Below are 17,781 nucleotides of genomic sequence, written 5' to 3'. Positions count from 1 at the left end.
GGATTCTGAACACTTGAGCCAGGATGACAGATGCATGCTAGAACAGTGTTGCGGTTTCTGGCAGCCATATCACAGATGTCTGTTCTTTTCTGGAGCTTTTTCCCACAGGTCACTCATAAGCAGGTACTCTTTAAAGAAATGTAAGCAGGTGCTGGACATGGCACTCTCTGCAAGGTCAAGACCAAACCTTTTGACTTCAGCTTTTTTCTGATTTTTTTTATTGACTTTAGGACTCTCTGCACTTTACCACTGCTAACCAGTGCCAAAGAGCATGTGCTCAGTCCCAAAAGCATTATACAATTGGCTTACACCTGATTTGCCTATTTAATTTACTAAGAAGTGTAGGAAGCTGGCTCTGTATATACAATACCAAAGTGAGGTATAGTGTGCGCAGAGTCCAGTGGAACCTCAAAGTTAGGCAGAGGTAAAGTTAGATAGAAACTTACTCTCTATTTCTGGTAGTGTGGTCGAGCAGTAAGGCAGTATCAGAGGACAGGATAAAGCATTTGTTGGGCCAATATAGGAGGGGCCCCCTGCAACAAATATGGGCAGACGTCCGGGGAAAATAATGCAATTGTTAGGAGAAAAGTCCACCCATGTATATTCAACAATGGCTCATAAAGAGCCACTAATTTCCATGCATAGCAAGGAGCTCACCAAAGGGGCAACAGAAAAGTCACAGGATAGAGAAAATTTCAAATATAATTGTACAAAATCTTTCTTTTCTTCATGTTTAGTTAATAAACTTGTTATTCAAAATATCAGACACCATAACAACTCAATAAATAGATAGAAAATTACATCAATAAATACACATAATATACCATAGTTTCCCCACATCAACCTCTCAACAACCATACACTAACTTGTCCTTCAATCATGCACATACATTAACACATGTACCACACTCAATACAACTTCCTCAACGTAATTCCCAGAGTGACACAAAAATGGGATCCAGCGGAGCCTTCGTAGCACACAGCCAGAGAGTCCAGATCGATAAGACAGAGTCCCACAATCAGATGACGCCAACGCGCGTTTCGGTGCCAAGGCCCAGATCTACGCATTTGTTGTACACACCTAGTCAGCAAATGAATTCACACACTCAAAGACTAAACTTCAGAGCAATTGTTTTTTGTATAAAAATATTCTTTTAGTTCTTTTTTTTCTATAACCAAGCAACCCAGGCACAGGTAAGCAATAAATACTTTACAGTAGTAATGCGGTTTGTAAACAGTTTGGATTGCAATAGTAAATGTACTTTGATTTGACTTACAATATTGTTTCAGAAAAATTCAATTATTTATAAATACAGTACATAGACTTGAATGGGATTTTCAGTAAAATACCAGGTAAGTTACTTTTTGGATTATTTTTCTTACTCAGAGTAGTATGCCTGGATATTACTCCGAGACATTTCCTGCAAACAGGTAAGTAAAATCTTTTTTGTTAAACAGTGTAATTGTAAAGAAATTCTTTAGGTTTTCAAACTCCTCACTTCAAAACTTTTCCAGGAAAAATAGTTAATGTTATCCTATGGAGGAAAGGAAAATGCTGCTTACCAGTATGCATCTATTCTTGGCATGTAGAGCTGCAGATTACTAAATTTAGCATTAGATCACCACCTGGTGTTGGGCTCGGATGATTGCATGTTGTTGTCGTCTTGGAAGAAGTCTTTTGTAGTCACGAGATAGGTGACTCCTCCCTTGGACGATAGTGTGCATGGGCATCGGCTCCATCCTTAGATTGTTTTTCGCCATGATGGGAAATGATGGAGTTAGTAGAAGTAAAGAAAAAGATGTCCATGTGTGTGCATCAAAGTAAGATAAAACTAGAACAGATACAGCTCCCGGGGAGGCGGGAGGGCGTGTCGTATTCTGCAGCTCTCCATGCCAAGAACAGATGCATACTGGTAAGTAGCATTTTCGTTCATGGCATATGAGCTGCAGATACTACTCTTAGCATCGATTGTGCAGCAGTGTCTCCCCTAGCGGTGGTCACCTGTATCTGTTGCAGTAGTTTGAAAGAGTTTTAAGGACAGTTTGGCCTTCTGCAGCTTGCTGCTTGGCTTGCACATCAACACAGTAGTGTTTAGTGAAGGTGCGTGTTCTAGACCATGTTGTCATGTCATGTCAGATGTTTTTATATAGCGCAGCCTATCACCGTGAGGTCTCAAGGCGCTTGCAGCAAAACGGTTGACAACGTTGGAAGCTATTGTAGGAGTTATCTGAGGTTATTTTGGAAAAAGTCAAGTTTTGAGAGTTTTACTGAATTGTTTATGTTCAATGATGGATAATTTGTTCCAAAGCAATGGAGCAAGATAGGAAAAGGAACGATGGCCGTTACGGGAGGTACGGACACGTGGCTGGATCAGAAATGATTTGTTGCTAGACCTTAAGGGTCTTTTAGGTACATACCAGTTGAGTTTCTTTCGAAGGTATTTAGGACCGGTGTTATACAGAGTCGTGTGTGTCATACTCAAAATCTTAAAATGGCTTCTCAGACGAACAGGGAGCCAGTGGAGTTTTTTCACGCAGGGAGCAGAGGCTGTTCTGGGAGGAAGATTCATGGCCAATCTGGCTGCAGCATTCTGGAGGGTCTGCAGCTTTAAAAGCAGGTCCTCGTTGAGTGCAGCATACAGGGCATTGCCATAGTCAAGATGGCTGATGATCAGGCCCTGTACCAAAGGTTTCCTGGCTTCAATAGGAATCCACTTGAAGATCTTCTGAAGATTGCGCATGATTCCATAACAGATTCCTGTGACATGGTTTTTCATGGATAGGGCACAGTCTAACCTTATTCCCAGGTTACGCACTGCTGATTTTGGGGAGGGACATGCTCCCAATTCCGGAGGCCACCACACATGTGACCAAAATTTCTCTGCATTGCCAAAAAAGAGGACTTCGGTTTTACTGGCATTCAATTGGAGTTTGTTGTTACTCATCCAGTTGCTTATTTCAATCATGCAGTTTTTAAAGCGAGAGTGGGTACCAGAATAATCTGTACAGCATGTGATAAGCAATTGAGTGTCGTCAGCGTACTATACGGTTACAAAACCATATGAGTTGATCATTTTCGCCAACGGTGTTACATATACATTGACCAGCAAGGGGCTTAGGATCAATCCTTGGGGTACCCCCATGGTTACAGGGCGACTACTTGAGACCAAAGTGTCGACTCGCACGGTGGTGAGGCGGTCAGTGAGATAGTTTTCAATCCAGCCGAGGGCCCTTCCTCTGATACCTATCTCCCACAGTCAATGTTTCAAAATGCTGTGGGAGATGGTATCAAATGCTGTGGATAGGTCCAAAAGGATGAGAATCGCTGATTCACCTCTATTTTTATTTTTATTTTTTAAATATATTTTTATTGCAGGAATCAGTAAAACAGTACAGTAGCGACCAGCATTGTATTATAAGCAACATATACAGAATAAAGCCCTCTGGCCCCCCTCCGTAAAGTCTGTACACAGCCAACCGGCCCACAACCCTGGGGTCGGGCGGCGAAATGCAACAGGGGTCAGTAGGATGCTGGAGCTGGTCCGGATAATACACTGTCCGTCATCTGCTTTTCCAAACAAACCCAAAACCCCCAAAATAATCCCCCCCCTCAAAATATCTACTAACTAAGAAACCCCCCCCCCCCACCACCAGCGCCAGGGAGCCATCAACATAGGATCCGCTATTTGACCCACGGGGAACGTAATAAGACTGTCAGTGCTGACGTTCATCGGGACTCGGGGCGAGTTGCTTCTTCACTTTCGGAGTCGCTGGGGGCACAATAATCCCCGAGGGCCTGCACTAGCATTTCCCACTCTAACGCGGCCTCCTGCGCCTTCTCATTACCCTGTCTCCAAGCCAGTTGATATCTCAGCGCGCTCTCTCCCGCCGCCCACTTCAAAAGCTCACTGTGCCACCTGCCGCCTGCCGGACCAGTTCGTGCCTTCCAGTTTCTGGTCACCTCACGCTTAGCAAGGAGGAGCCCCAGGTCAATAAATTTACTGGAAATTTTATTCCGGGGGGTATGGGGGAACCAGTGTAAGAGCCCCACCGCCGCGTCGAATGATAAGAGCCTCCCCGTCACCTCCTCTAGAGTTGTCGCTACCTCCTGCCAGTAGGACGTCAGTCCCGGACAGGCCCATAACATGTGTAGGAGGTCCGCCTCCTGCGCCGGGCATCTAGGGCATTCCGCTGAAGCCGTGGCAAAATAACGCCTGATTTTCACCGGGGTCAGGTAGGCTCTATGGAGAACATAATAGTGGACCAGTTGGAAACGGGCGCTACGTGTGCCCTTCCAGGCACGTCTCACCAACTGGGCCCAGGTCGTCTCCGGGATCTCTCTACCAATGTCTTCCTCCCAGCGGGTCCTCAATGTGGTGAGAGGAGCCAATCCCTCGGCAATCAACCTGCCGTAGAGGCAAGTGACCGCCTTCACCGTGCCCGCCGACATCATTACGTACTGGCACACCTGAGACAAGTGGGGTTCCTCCAGCCCGTTCTGCCAGTGTGCCTGGATCGCTCGCACAATGGCCGAGTGCAGCAGAAAGTCGCCCCGGGAGATCCCGAAGCGGTCAATGAGATCCTGAAAGGACAAGAGCGCTCCGTCCTCGTACAGATCACCGACGAGCTGTAAACCGGAATCCTCCCAGGCCGCCAATCGCGACCAATCCCCTCCGTGGGGGAGGGCCGTCAGCATCCCCAACGGTATTTCAGGCGCATATGGTGTTCTCAGTTGGCCTCTGGCGTGAGCCCGATTCCAACACAGTCGGATAGTCCGCTCCTCCATCGACAAGTCCCGCAGGACCAAGCGTTGTCGCAGCGCTATAAAGGAGAGAACATGCCTGGCCATACCCGTCCCTCTACCGTCTTCCGGGCCCCTGAATTCCCTGGCGATCTCCTGGGTGAAGGTCTAGAGCTGCGCCGCCAGATAGTACTTCTCGAAGTCCGGCACAGCGAGCCCCCCCTCGTCTTTCGGCCTCACCAAGGTATTAAGGGCCACCGCCGCCGGCCCGTTCCCCAGAGGAACCCGACCACCATAGAGCGCAAGCGACGAAACGTGGCCGGAGGGATCCAGATCGGCAAAGTTCGGAAATAGTACAATAACCGGGGAAGCGCCACCATTTTGAGCAAGGCGATACGTCCCGCCACTGAGAGCGGCAGCGTGGCCCAAAAATCCATGCAACCTCGGAGTGCTCGAATGCAGCGGGCAATGTTCCCATCTAGGAGGTCGGGTTGGTCGTGGTAAACGAATACCCCAAGGTACTTAAAGCAGTCGGGCTCCCATCTAATCTCCCTACTTAGCGCAGGGGTGGGGGTACCCCTGCGTACCGGAAAAAGACAGGTCTTAGACCAATTCACTCGGAGGCCCGAGACCGCTCCGAACTCCGTGAGCGCCAATTCCGCTCCCCGTAAAGCACCGACCGGGTCCTCTAGGAAGAGCAACAGGTCGTCCGCATATAGCGAGACATAATGCGGGCCCGCTGCCGTCCATAAGCCCGTATAGTGGGCTCCCGAGCGAAGGTGCATCGCCAGTGGCTCCACCGCTAGCGCGAAGAGAAGCGGGGATAAGGAACACCCTTGCCGCGTGCCTCGTTCCACCGGATACCGTGATGAAATCAATGGGCCCGATCGGACCCTGGCCGAAGCAGAAGCATAAAGAACCGCGGTCCATCTGACAAATCCCTCCCCGAGGCCGAATCTCCGTAACACCGTGCAGAGGTAGTCCCACTCCAGGCTGTCAAAAGCCTTCTCCAGGTCCACCGACAAAACTACCGGGGACGGGGCATCCACAAATGGTTCCCCTAGCAAGCGGAACAACCTACGAATATTCATAGTCGTGTTCCGCCGCGGGATGAAGCCGGCCTGGTCCTCGTGCACCAGGGAACTCATATGTCCCAGCAGCCTCGAGGCCAAGATGCTGCTCAATATTTTGTAGTCCACCGTCAACATTGATAGGGGACGGTAGGACCCCGGGTCGGATGAGTCTCGGCCCGGTTTGAGGAGAGGAACCACCAACGCTTCACACATCGAGCTCGGGAGTCGCCCCAGCCTCTTCGCCTCCCTGTAGACCACCAGTAGCCGAGGGGCTAAGAGGTCAGCGTAAGCTGCATAGAACTCCACTGGTAGGCCATCTAGGCCCGGGGTCTTGTTCCTCGCCATCCGTTTGATAGCCCCGCGGATCTCCCCCAAGTCGATATCGGAACCCAGAGTTTTCGCCACTTCCTGCCCTACTGTGCGGAGCTCCAGTGGGCGAAGATAACTATCGAGCCGGTCTGGGTCACGTGCGGAGCGACTGCGGTATAGACATTCATAATAATGCCGGAAGCAACCAAGAATCTCCGGTTGGGTGCATACCTCGGTCCCGTCAGCCCCACGCATATTTGTCGTCGTCTGGGACTGGCGCGTAGGGTTGGCCAACCACGCCAGCAACGCACTCGACCTGTCTCCCTCCGCGATAGACCGGACCGTATAGGCCTTATAATCAAAACAGCGGAGCCGTTCGACCTCCACCGCTACCCTCTCCCTCGCCTCCGCCGTTTGTGCTTGCAATTCCGGGTGTCCGGGGCGGCTAACTTCAAGCTCGCGGAGTGCCCGGTCCGCCGTGTCCAAATCAGCCAGGATGACGCGCCTCATGCCCACCTTCTTAGAAATACAGTAGCCCCTCACCACTACCTTAAAAGCGTCCCATTCCAACGCCCTAGTACTCGCGGAGCCGCCGTTGGACGCAAAGTAATCCGATATTCTCTCCCCCAAGTCCGCCTTGAAGACACTGTCCTCGAGGATCTCGGGTCGCATCTTCCAGGTGGGCACCGCCGGCGTCCCAGGAAACCAGCGAATGTCCAGTAGGAGGGGGTTATGGTCCGAGATGGTCCTCGATAAGTACTCCGATCGGACCGCTGCCGAAACCAGTTCGGGCGAACCAAGAAAGCCATCCAGTCTGACATGCAGCTCATGGAGGCTCGAGAAATATGAATAATCCCTAGATGCGGGGTGATGCGCCCTCCAAATGTCCGTCAAACCCCAGCGGGTCTGCCAATCCTGACGACTCTTAGCCGTGCGACGGACCGGGGAATCGGGGAGCGGGGGATGCGAGCGGTCTATGTCCACATCCACTACGGAGTTAAAGTCCCCCCCCAACAGGAGGGGCCCGGCAAAAAAGTGGGCCAACGAGCCCGATAACCTGGAAAGGAAGGCAGTCTGGTCCACATTAGGAGCGTACACACAGCAAACGTTCAGGTCCCTCCCTCCCAGTGTGCCTGAGATGGCCACGAAACGCCCCTCTGGATCCAACACTGTCCTCGTGACCTGGAAGGGGACCCCTGCCCTGATCCATATTAGCGCCCCCCTGGCATAAGCAGAGTACGACGTGGAAAAGACCTGCCCCCGCCATCTACGCTGAAGCGCCGCCCCTTCCGCCTTGTTCAGATGCGTTTCCTGCAGCAGCGCCATTTGCACTCCCCTACGCACTAAATAAGCATGGACCTTGTGGCGCCTGGACATAGTGTGAAGCCCCCTCACGTTCCAAGTAACACATTTCAAGTTAGCAACATCAGCCATTGTCCCAGATTGTTCTTGCACAGTCTCCCCATCCGGTTCCCCACAAAGCAAAGGCATCAATCCTCCCAGCGCTGATGGCGGCCATTTTCCCCAACCAAAACCAAACCACCCAAGAACCAACAATGCCCCCCCCCCACCCACCCCAGAACAGGACCCAAACAGCACCATCTAGATCCCATCCAAACCTCGTCGTACATCAACCCCAGAACCCCCACTAATCCTACGGTCGCCACCGTAGGAAGGCCTTATGGGCCAGGTGCGGGCTGGGCAGAGGCAGTGGGCCCTCGTCGCTCAGGCCACCAGGACTATATCAAGCCCCAAACAGTGCCAAAACCTTCCGGGGCAAAAGCAGAGGCCCCCCAACCCTCTCTCCCGCGTCGTCAGCAATAAAGGACGGCAACCGCCTCCCCCCTGCCGGGCCCCCACCCAAAACAAAGCAATATACCCCGTTACCCTTGTCCATCTAGAAGGTCCTCCACCGATTTCGGTGTGATCACCGGTGTGTGTGTACTATCTGCCACTGAATCCTCCGAGTCCGACGGTGCCCCCTGCGCACCCGGGTTGTCTTCCTCCTCGATGGCTCCGTCTCTTGCTCCCGACAGTTCCGACAATACTTCCAACACTCCCCTCCGTTCCGACGATGTCTCCGCAGTCGAGGGCCCTCCCGTGCGGCCGCGGCGATTCCTGACCCTCCTGGATCGCCTCCTTTGTTCCGGCTCATCCGCCTGTTGGGACGAGGAGCCAAAACCATCTTTCCCTGTCCGGTATAGCTCGAGCCAGTCACAGACCTCCTCCGGGGTGTCGAAGAACTGGGTTTTGTCATCGACAATGATGCGGAGCCTTGCAGGATATAGGAGTGAATACTGAATGCCCTCGCTCCTGAGTTCGCGCTTAACCGCCAGGAAGGAGAACCGCTTGCGCTGCGTCTCGTAGGTGTAATCAGGGAAGATGTTCACCTGACTGTTTGCAACTTGGAACGGGCCACTGTGCCTGGCGGCATTGAGGATTAAGTCCCTGTCCCGAAAATGCAACAACCGCGCCACCACCGGCCTCGGGGTACGTCCCTGCTGTGGGGGCCGTGCTGGGACTCTGTGGGCCCGTTCTAGAGTGTAGAAGGAGGACAGACCCTCCGGGACCACCGTGTCTCGGAGCCAGGTCTCCAAGTATCGCACCATATCGCCATCCTCGATCTTTTCCGGCAGGCCCACCACCCGGATGTTGTTCCTCCTGTTGCGGCCTTCCGCATCCTCCGCTCTCCGTTCGAGGGTCTCAATTCGGGATAAGGCGTCCTTCATCGTCGCAGCCAAGGTTCGCTGCGCCGGCTCCAAAGTTTTCACCGTGCCCTCCACCTCCTTGACCCGGTCTGAAAGTTTGCCATGGTCCGCCCTTAGGAGGCCCAGGCTCGTCGCCACCTGAGCAATGTCCTGTTGGAGGGCCGATCTCGTAGCCTCTATCGCCTCTAGGACACGGTCGAACTGTTGCTGCAGCGGCGCGCTACCAGAGCTTTTCGGGTCCCCATGCTCCTCTTTGTCCTGGGCTTCAGAGTCCGAGGTGGTCTGGGTGGATCCCTTGGCTCCTCTAGGTTTCCCCATGCTGCCAGGGGCACTCCGTGAGGGCCCCGGAGTAGGTGTCTCTGTGTACAGGTGTCGATCCCGACCTTCCCTGGTGCTTGTCCTCAATTCGGGTATGGGCGACCTCCTTCTCCAGAGCCTGTGGAGACTCCGCCGCTTCGGCTCACGCCACCGCCACGGCGTCCGAGGGCATCGATGGGGGGGCGGAGACAGCCTTCGCCGAGTCGGGCAGACCCGTTCACCCACTGCAGCCCCGGGGCGAGGGCCACCAATTCCCTCGGATGATCTGTGGCGCCAGAGTGTCGCGCCTCCCATGTAGGTGGACTGGCCGGGAAGACGTAGCTAGTTGCGGAGTCGCGAGGCGGCCACCACTCGGATCACAGGGCGTCCGCCCCCGATGCCCTCCACTGCGTGGGCACCCACCCGGCCGTCCAACCGAGTGCAAAACCGTTGCAAAAGGTCCAAGCCAATAAATGTCCCGCGCCCAGAACAGCCTGGGATGGCGAAACCGGGCGCCAGTCGCTGCCCACGGCTCCTCTTCAAGTCAGTAGGTCCTCACAGGGGGACAAAGGAGTCCGGGCGCCATGTTGGGTCGCACTCCGCAACTCCGCAAACTTCGGTCATACTCCGAGCAATCCTTGTCCGATCTCCACCAGGGGCCTCGGCAGGTTACCGTCGACACACTCAGCAGAATGCGGGGTCCGGGGTGCCCCGCAGCCTCCGATTTTCAGGATAATCCTGGGCTTAGTCCCGGAGCCGAGCTCTCAGGCGACCATCGCCATCGGCGCCCAAGCCACGCCCCCCCTGATTCACCTCTATCTACTGCGAGTCTGATGTTATCCACGATCTCAATGACCGCTGTCTCTGTGCCGTGAGCAGCCCGGAAACCAGATTGAGAAGTTTCCAGAACCCCGTGCGATTCTATGAAGGCCGTAAGCCGCCTGTTGACTAGATGTTCCAACACTTTCCCAAAATAGGGTAGCAAAGAAATGGGCCGGTAGTGAACTGGTAATGTAGGGTCATTAGAGTTTTTTTCTAGGAGAGAAGAGGCTTAACTTGTGCATGTTTCCATTTGGTCGGCACAATGGCTTGCTCTGGTGAGGTGTTAAAAATGTCCATGAGAGAGTCAGCCAGTAGTGGCGTAATTTTAGTGCAGCGGCGGGGAGGGAAGGGGTCCAAAGGGGAGCCAGATTTTATTTTACTTAGGCCCTCAAGTATTTCAGTGACAGTTATTGGGTCAAATTCAATCAGACAGGGAATATCCTTGGAATTAGCCAAAGGGAACTTATCAGTGGGTTGTTATTTTGCTGAAGTTGACTTGAGTCAGTGTTCGGGAAGGAGGAAGATTGATTTAATTTTATTATCAAAGAAAATGGACATAGACTCGACCCGTTCTTGGGTGGGCACAAAAAGAGGCTGTTCGGCCCGGGGTGTTGCTGCCTTGCATATGTCCTCTAGGGGAATGTTCCCTAAGAAAGCCATAGAGGCTCCTAGTTTGCGTGTGGAGTGCTCTTTAGGATGAACTGTTAATGTACGTTTTGCTTTTTGATAGCATATTTGTATACATTTTACAATCCACCTTGCAATTCCACCCTTCGAGATGGGGTTGCCTTTATGAGGTGGAGAGAAAGACACAAACAATTGTTTTGTTTTTTGAAAAGATTTAGTTATATCTATACAGTAGAGAAGAGCTCTTAGCATCTAGTGTGAGTAAAGCTCTTTCTGCTACAGAGTCCGGGTTTTTGAAAAACACAGGTAACTCTACAGATTGGTTTAAATGAAAAGGAGTAATGACTTTTGGAAGGAATTTAGGATTAGTTCTTAGAACTACTTCATTACGATGTAGTTGTAAAAATGGTTCTTGTATTGTGCAAGCTTGTATCTCACTTACTCTTCTAAGAGAGGTAATAGCAATAAGGAAAGCTGTTTTCCACGTGAGGAATTGCAATTCACATTTGTGTAAAGGCTCAAAAGAAGGTCCCATGAGTCTTGTAAGAACAACGTTTAGGTTCCACACTGGAGAAGGTGGTAACCTGGGGGGAATGATTCTTTTTAATCCTTACATAAATGCTTTAATAGCAGGCACTCTAAAAAGAGACAGATGTTGTCTGTTTTGTAAATACGCTGCAATTGCTGCAAGGTGCAGGAGTATGGATGAATATGCTTAGTTACATCTTTGCAAATGTAAAAGGTAGCAAATGATATTCTGGATAGACGCGTCCAGGGGATCAATTTGGTTATTGTTGCAGTAAATGGCAAATCTCTTCCATTTAGCAGCATAACAAGCTCTGGTAGTAGGTCTCCTGGCCTCTTTAATGATGTTCATACAGTCTGGTGGTAGGTTAAGATAACCAAACTCTAAGACTTCAGGAGCCAGATCGCTAAATTCAGCTGATTTGGGTCTGGATGTCTGATGTCTCCATGAATCTGCGTTAGCAGGGATGGTGTGAGGCGTAACTTTTGGTGTGGAACTAGAGAGAGTTCTAGCAGTGTGGTGAACCACGGTTGGCGTGCCCATGTGGGAGTTACCAGGATTAATTTGAGAGACTGTTGTGTGAGCTTGCATACTACTAATGGTATTAGTGGTAGTGGCGGGAAAGCATACGCAAATCTGCCTGACCAGTTCATCCATATCGCATTGCCCTTGGACAGCAGGTGTGGAAACCTGGCGGCGAAGGTTGGGCATTTTGTGTTTCTTTGTGTGGCGAACAGATCTATGTCTGGATGACCCCACTTGTGGAAAAATGGTTGAAAAACTTGCGGATTTAGTTCTCATTTGTGAATTTCTTGTGTCTGCCGACTCAACAGATCTGCTATCTGATTGTGAATTCCTGGAAGGTGTTGTGCTAGCAGATATATATTTTGTGGAATGGCCCATCTCCAAATGTTCTGTACAAGCTGGGACAGTTGTAGAGAGTGTGTCCCCCCCTGCTTTTGTATATAATACATGGCTGTAATGTTGTCCGTCCGGATTAAGACAGCTTTGTTTTGTACTTGTACTTGGAATGTTTTGAGTGCTAAGAATATTGCTAGCAGCTCTAGATGGTTGATATGGAACAATCTTTGTTGAATGGTCCATTGTTCTTGTGTCGTATGATGTAGGAGATGGGCTCCCCATCCTGTGAGAGATGCATCTGCTGTGAGTACTATTTGTGGAACAGGTTCGAGGAACGGCCACCCCTTTGTCAAGTTTTTGGTGTTCCACCACTGCAGAGCGATGTGTGCGGCTGTCCACCAACACCAGGTCTGTTAGTTGCCCTTGAGCCTGGTTCCACTGTCGTGCTAGACATTCCTGTAACGGACGCATCTACAGTCTTGCATATGGCACAATAAAAATGCAAGACGCCATCATGCATATTAGTCTCATGAACACTCTGGCTTGGAGAGAGTGTTGCTGTTGGAAGACTGTGACTGAGGTTTGAATGCTCTGTATCCTTGCTGGACTGGGACACGCTAGAGCTGTAGACGTGCTTATTGTAGCCCCTAGATACTGATGTATATGAGAGGGTTGCAGGTGTGACTTTGTGTAGTTGATTGTGAACCCTAAGTCGTGCAATGTTTGAACTGTCTGATGTGTGTGTTGGACACACTGATTGAATTACTTGGCTTTTATGAGCCAATCGTCTAGATAAGGGAAGACATGTATTTGTTGTCTTCTGAGATGTGCTGCTACTACTGCTAGGCACTTTGTGAATACTCTTGGTGCTGTTGTCACTCCGAATGGAAGGACTTTGAACTGATAATGTTGTCCTTCCGTTACAAACCTTAGATACTTCCTGTGAGCAGGATGTATCAGAATGTGAAAGTAGGCGTCCTTTAGATCTAGTGTTGTAAGGAAATCGCCTTGTTGCAGCAGTGGGAGCACTTGTTGTAAAGTAATCATATGAAAATGATCTGATTGTATATAATGATTGAAGGGCCTGAGGTCGAGAGTTGGTTTTAGTGTCCCATCCTTCTTGGGTATTAGAAAATATAGCGAGTAAACCCCTGTTCCTTGCTGTTGTAAAGGAACTATTTCTATTGCATCCTTTTGAAGAAGCGACAGAACTTCTTGTTCGAGCAGAGTAAGGTGTACTGCAGACATTGGACGCTGCCTGGGTAGTATGTGTGGAGGGGTTGCTATAAGTTCGAGGCAGTAGCCATACTGGATAATTTGTCTTACCCACTTGTCTGTAGTGATGGAATTCCAGACAGGTAGGAATTGTGTTAATCTGCCCCCACAGGAGTGGAATGCTGTCGGGGAAGCCGAGGGAAGTCATTGTTTTGTAGTGGAAGAGGTTCGATTATTGTTGTTACCCCGACCTCTTCCTTTGTTGTTGTTTCCTCTATATCCTCCTCTAAAATATCCCTTGTTAGAGGATGTTTGTGTGTTAGATTTGAAGGATGTTGTATTGTCTGCTCCAGTCTGTTTGGAGCCTCCTCTGTAGAAGGAGCGCTGAAAAGGAACTTCTAGCTTGTGTGGACTGTAAAGCTCCCATAGATTTGGCAATATCTGTATCCTTCTTCATCTTTTCAAGTGCTGTGTCTACCTCTGGTCCAAACAGTTGATTTTGATTAAATGGTTGATTTAAAATGGTAGTTTGCACTTCCTGTTTAAACCCTGAAATGCGTAGCCACGCATGTCTTCTAAGTAGGACACTAGTGTTTACAGCTCTAGATGCAGTGTCTGCCACATCTAGTGCACACTTGATCGAGGCATTAGATATTAGCTTGCCTTCTTATATAAGGTTGTTTGCCTGCTCCTTATATTGGTCAGGTAGATGTTTTAGTAGTTTTTCTAACTGATCGTAATGAGCCCCATCATATCTCGAAAGGAGGGCTTGTGTGTTAGCTATATGCCATATGTTGGTAGCCTGCGCAGTTATCTTTTGCCTGAAGCATCTATTACTTTGGATTCTTTGTCAGGTGGGGGTTCCTCACCTGACGTTTGTGAGTTTGCCCTTTTCCTAGCACTTGACACCTAGTGAATCTAATGGTAGTTGTCCTTTAATGTAGGCTGGATCTGCAGGTGCAGGCCTATATTTTGTCTTCAATTCTAGGGTTCAGGATATTAGTACGTACAGGGTCTTTAAATATCTCTGGAGCATGTTTGATGACCCCTTTAATCATGGCAAGAATTTGAACAGACCTTTGTAATTGTTCAAATGTGTCTAACAGAAAATCTTCCTCTGCCTCATCAGAATGCATAGTGACTCCATGGTAAATGCCAGCTTTGTTCAGCAGGTAACCAAAACCAATGTTATCTTCTGGGAGAGCAGGTTTCAATGGATATGACTGTGGGTCAGGGATATCTGGCACATCCTGTGGGTTTGGGTACTCCCAGTCTGTATCATCTACAGGGTATGAGAAAGGCTCATCTGGGTCCATCCCTCTCCCTAAACTATACACATCATCATTTTGAGGTGAGGGGGAAGACAGAAGAAGAGAATGTGGAGGAGAAATCTGTGGTGAATTGTTAAGAGGAACAGGGGATGAAGTAGAAGGAAGTATAGGAGAAGAAGGGTGCATAGGAGATGTGGCAGAGTCCTTCTTCTTGGCAGGTACTACAGGTGTGGGTGTTGTATCTGCCTTCCTCTTCTTGTGTGGTGTAGTGGATACATGACCTGTCTTTGGGTTAATGTAGATCTTCTTTTGCAGAGGATCTGGTTGGAAAAGGTCTTCCCCCATTTGGAACCTTTGTCTGCGCCGATTTTTCCGGTTCCGGACGAGGTTGCTGTCTGTCTTTAGCCTTAGGAGGTGTTACAATGTCCTTTGGCGTAGTTTTCGGCACCGACTGTGTTGTTTTCGGTGTCGTAGGCCGTTTCGAGGGCTCGGGCGCATCGGAAATCAGGCCTTGTCGGTTTCGGTACGAAGACGATGGCTTCGGAGTGGAAGCTGGTCTCGTCAGCTTCGAGCCGTCGGACGCTGGCTTCATACCTTTGTCTTTAGCAGTCGACGGTTTCGGAGCCGAGACTTCTTTCGATTTCGGTGCCGAGGGAGCTTGTGGGATTGGTACGTGCGGCTTGCTCGGTACAGTGCTACCGGAATGCTTAATTACTTTCTTCGGAGCCGGGGTCGATGGCGGGGCTTTCGAAGTGGTTTGTCGGTCGCGACTGGGCCCCGGAGGCGGAGTGTTGACCTTTGCCTTCGATCTGGGTGCTGTGTGTGGTGCAGGGGCAGTAGTACTCACTCGCTTACCCAATGGTATGGAGTCATCTGAGTCGTTTGCCTCTGATACTATTTGGAGATCATCGGAATCTTCTTCGGGAACGAGCGGATCCTCCTTGTCGAAGATATCCACCGGTTTCGAAGCTGATCTCTGCATGTCGTGTCAACGGGCCCTCCGATCTCGGATGGTTTTCTTGGATCGAAAGGAAGCGCAGGCTGTACAGCTGGATTTGTCATGTTCTGGCAATAAGCACAGGTTGCAGACCTCGTGGTGGTCACTGTGTGGAAACTTTGCTCCACACTCGGGGCATCTCTTGAATGGCGTCCTTTCCATGAGGTGTAGGCCTCACGGCGTGGATAGGCCCACCGGCCTGCGTCGACGACCGGAATCGAGCTGATGGAGTCGAAAACGATGTTAGTCGATATCGAAGGTGGTTCAGTAAAGTTTTAATACGTTTTTTGCGCTTCGAAGTGCTTGAAAAGTCTATTTCTAGCCGGAAAAAGTTCATCCGAACCCAGTGGCGGAAAAAAACAATCCAAGGATGGAGCCGATGCCCATGCGCACTATCGTCCAAGGGAGGAGTCATCTATCTCGTGACTACAAAAGACTTCTTCCAAGACGACAACATGCAATAATCCAAGCCCAACACCAGGTGGCGATCTAATGCTAAGTGTAGTATCTGCAGCTCATATGCCTCGAACATATGGTTACCTCAAAAGCGATAACCGACCCTTGATCCCTCGAAAGTTGCTAACTACCATCCTATTACCTCTCTCCGTCAAAAGTTCTTGAAAAAGCATTAAATGAGGAATTGCTGTCTTTCATAGAATCGAATGACTAACTTCATCTAGCACAATATGGTTTCAGGCCACGGCACAGCACCGAATCCGCATTGATTGCAGCCACTGAAAGCCTACATGAACAATTAGATCAGGGCGGGAAGGCTAAATTAATAATCCTTGATTTATCCGCCACGGTTGATCACCGTATATTTCTTCAGCGGCTGGCGGAAATAGGGATCATTGATAAGGCTGCAGATATCCTTCGGTCCTATTTAACTAATAGACAACAAGCCGTGACGTTAGATGAGCACAAATCCCCCTCTTTTGTCATGCCATGTGGTGTACCTCAGGGTTCAGCACTCTCACCTACCCTGTTCAACGTATATGTTACCCCACTGGCTAAACGTATTCGCTCCTTTGGCTTCACAGCCATTTGCTATGCTGACGACACGTAAATGTTTGTCTCACTAGCTGCCAAACCAGAGATAATGGCAGCACGTTTTAACCTTTGCAAGAGCCATATTATTAGCTGGATGCAGAACAATTGTTTAAAATTGAACACCGGGAAGACGGAAGTAGTCCTGTTTGGAAGGGACATTTCACTTTGGAACTCCGATTGGTGGCCCGGAACAGAAGGGCCCTGCCCCTAACCCGTAAAGAAGGTAAAAGATCTTGGAGTTCTGATCAACTATCAACTCTCCCCATCAGACCAGGTCAACAGCATCACCTCTTCCTGCTTCTATACCGTGAAAATCCTCCTGAAAATCCTCCCTTTCATTCCTATGCCCCTAAAGAAAATGGTAGTTACGGCCCTGATTCGGTCAAAAATTGACTACTGTAACCCACTCTACCTTGGAGCCAAAAAGAGTGTGGTACATAAACTGCAGACTTTGCAAAATGCTGCGGCACGCCTACTACTGAAACTTCCTAAATTCTGTCCCATTAGTCAAGTCATTCGAGAACAGCTGCACTGGCTGCCCATTCCGGCCAGGATCCAGTTCAAATCTATGTGTATTCTACACAAGACATTGCTCAAGGAGAGACCCGGGCAGATCAGCCAATGCATCAAGCGTTATGCCCCACAGAGATGTCTCTGCATCGGCGTCCCTGCTTGTAGTTCCCAAGGGTGAAGACGCTGAAATGGGGAGGCAGAAGTTTCCGACACTTAGCCCCAAGGCTATGGAACTCCATGCCCCTGCACCTTAGAACCCAAAGCAACCTACTTCAGTTCAGGAAGGATCTTAAAACCTGGTTATTTACTTGTACCTAATCGGCTGGCTGATTCTCCGACTGTACCCTACAGCAAACACGCGCTCTACAAAAACCCACATTTTATTTCGTAAGTATTTGGCAGTGGGAGTTGAGGTTCTGGGGGATGATCCAGGGGTCCCCAGGGTCAAGTATGCATTCTTCTTACACCCTCAGCGGCACTAGGGCAGCCGGGTGCAGAGTGTTGAGGCCCAATGTTATCTAAAGGGGGACAGCGAGCCTCCGCTTGGTGGCTGCTGGACTTTAGCTCAGGTCAAATGGGGAAACTAGCCAGTACAAATGGTGTACCCTCAATGGCACTGGGGCGACCGGGTGCAGAGTGCTGTTGTTTTAAATGAGGATTTTCGGTTTTGGTTTTCAGCTGCAGTCTCGGTCCAGGAAGACTTCCGGGAGGAACCAACAGCTTGGCAGGTAAGTTGGAGGGCTCGGGGTCGTAGGTGCACCTTGGGTTCTTT

At 50.0% G+C, this 17,781-nt stretch overlaps 2 protein-coding genes across 3 annotated transcripts in view; both read right to left on the bottom strand.

The window, feature by feature from the left end:
- The window catches only part of TNKS2 (tankyrase 2), a 691,336-nt gene that overhangs the window by 315,629 nt on the left and 357,926 nt on the right, over positions 1-17,781 (bottom strand). The window lies entirely within an intron of this gene.
- Positions 70-17,781, bottom strand: part of LOC147711743 (uncharacterized) — a 40,397-nt gene continuing 22,685 nt past the window's right edge. The window contains exon 2 of the mRNA XM_086924440.1: positions 70-167. Within this exon, the coding sequence (XP_086780566.1) occupies positions 70-167 (98 nt within the window). The remainder of the gene's footprint in view (positions 168-17,781) is intronic.

The sequence above is a fragment of the Lissotriton vulgaris genome, chromosome 5 (assembly GCF_964263255.1).
Source record: "Lissotriton vulgaris chromosome 5, aLisVul1.2, whole genome shotgun sequence".
NCBI lineage: Eukaryota > Metazoa > Chordata > Amphibia > Caudata > Salamandridae > Lissotriton > Lissotriton vulgaris.
The sequence above is the reverse complement of the archived record's forward strand: the minus strand, read 5'-3'. Positions and strand labels throughout refer to the sequence as shown.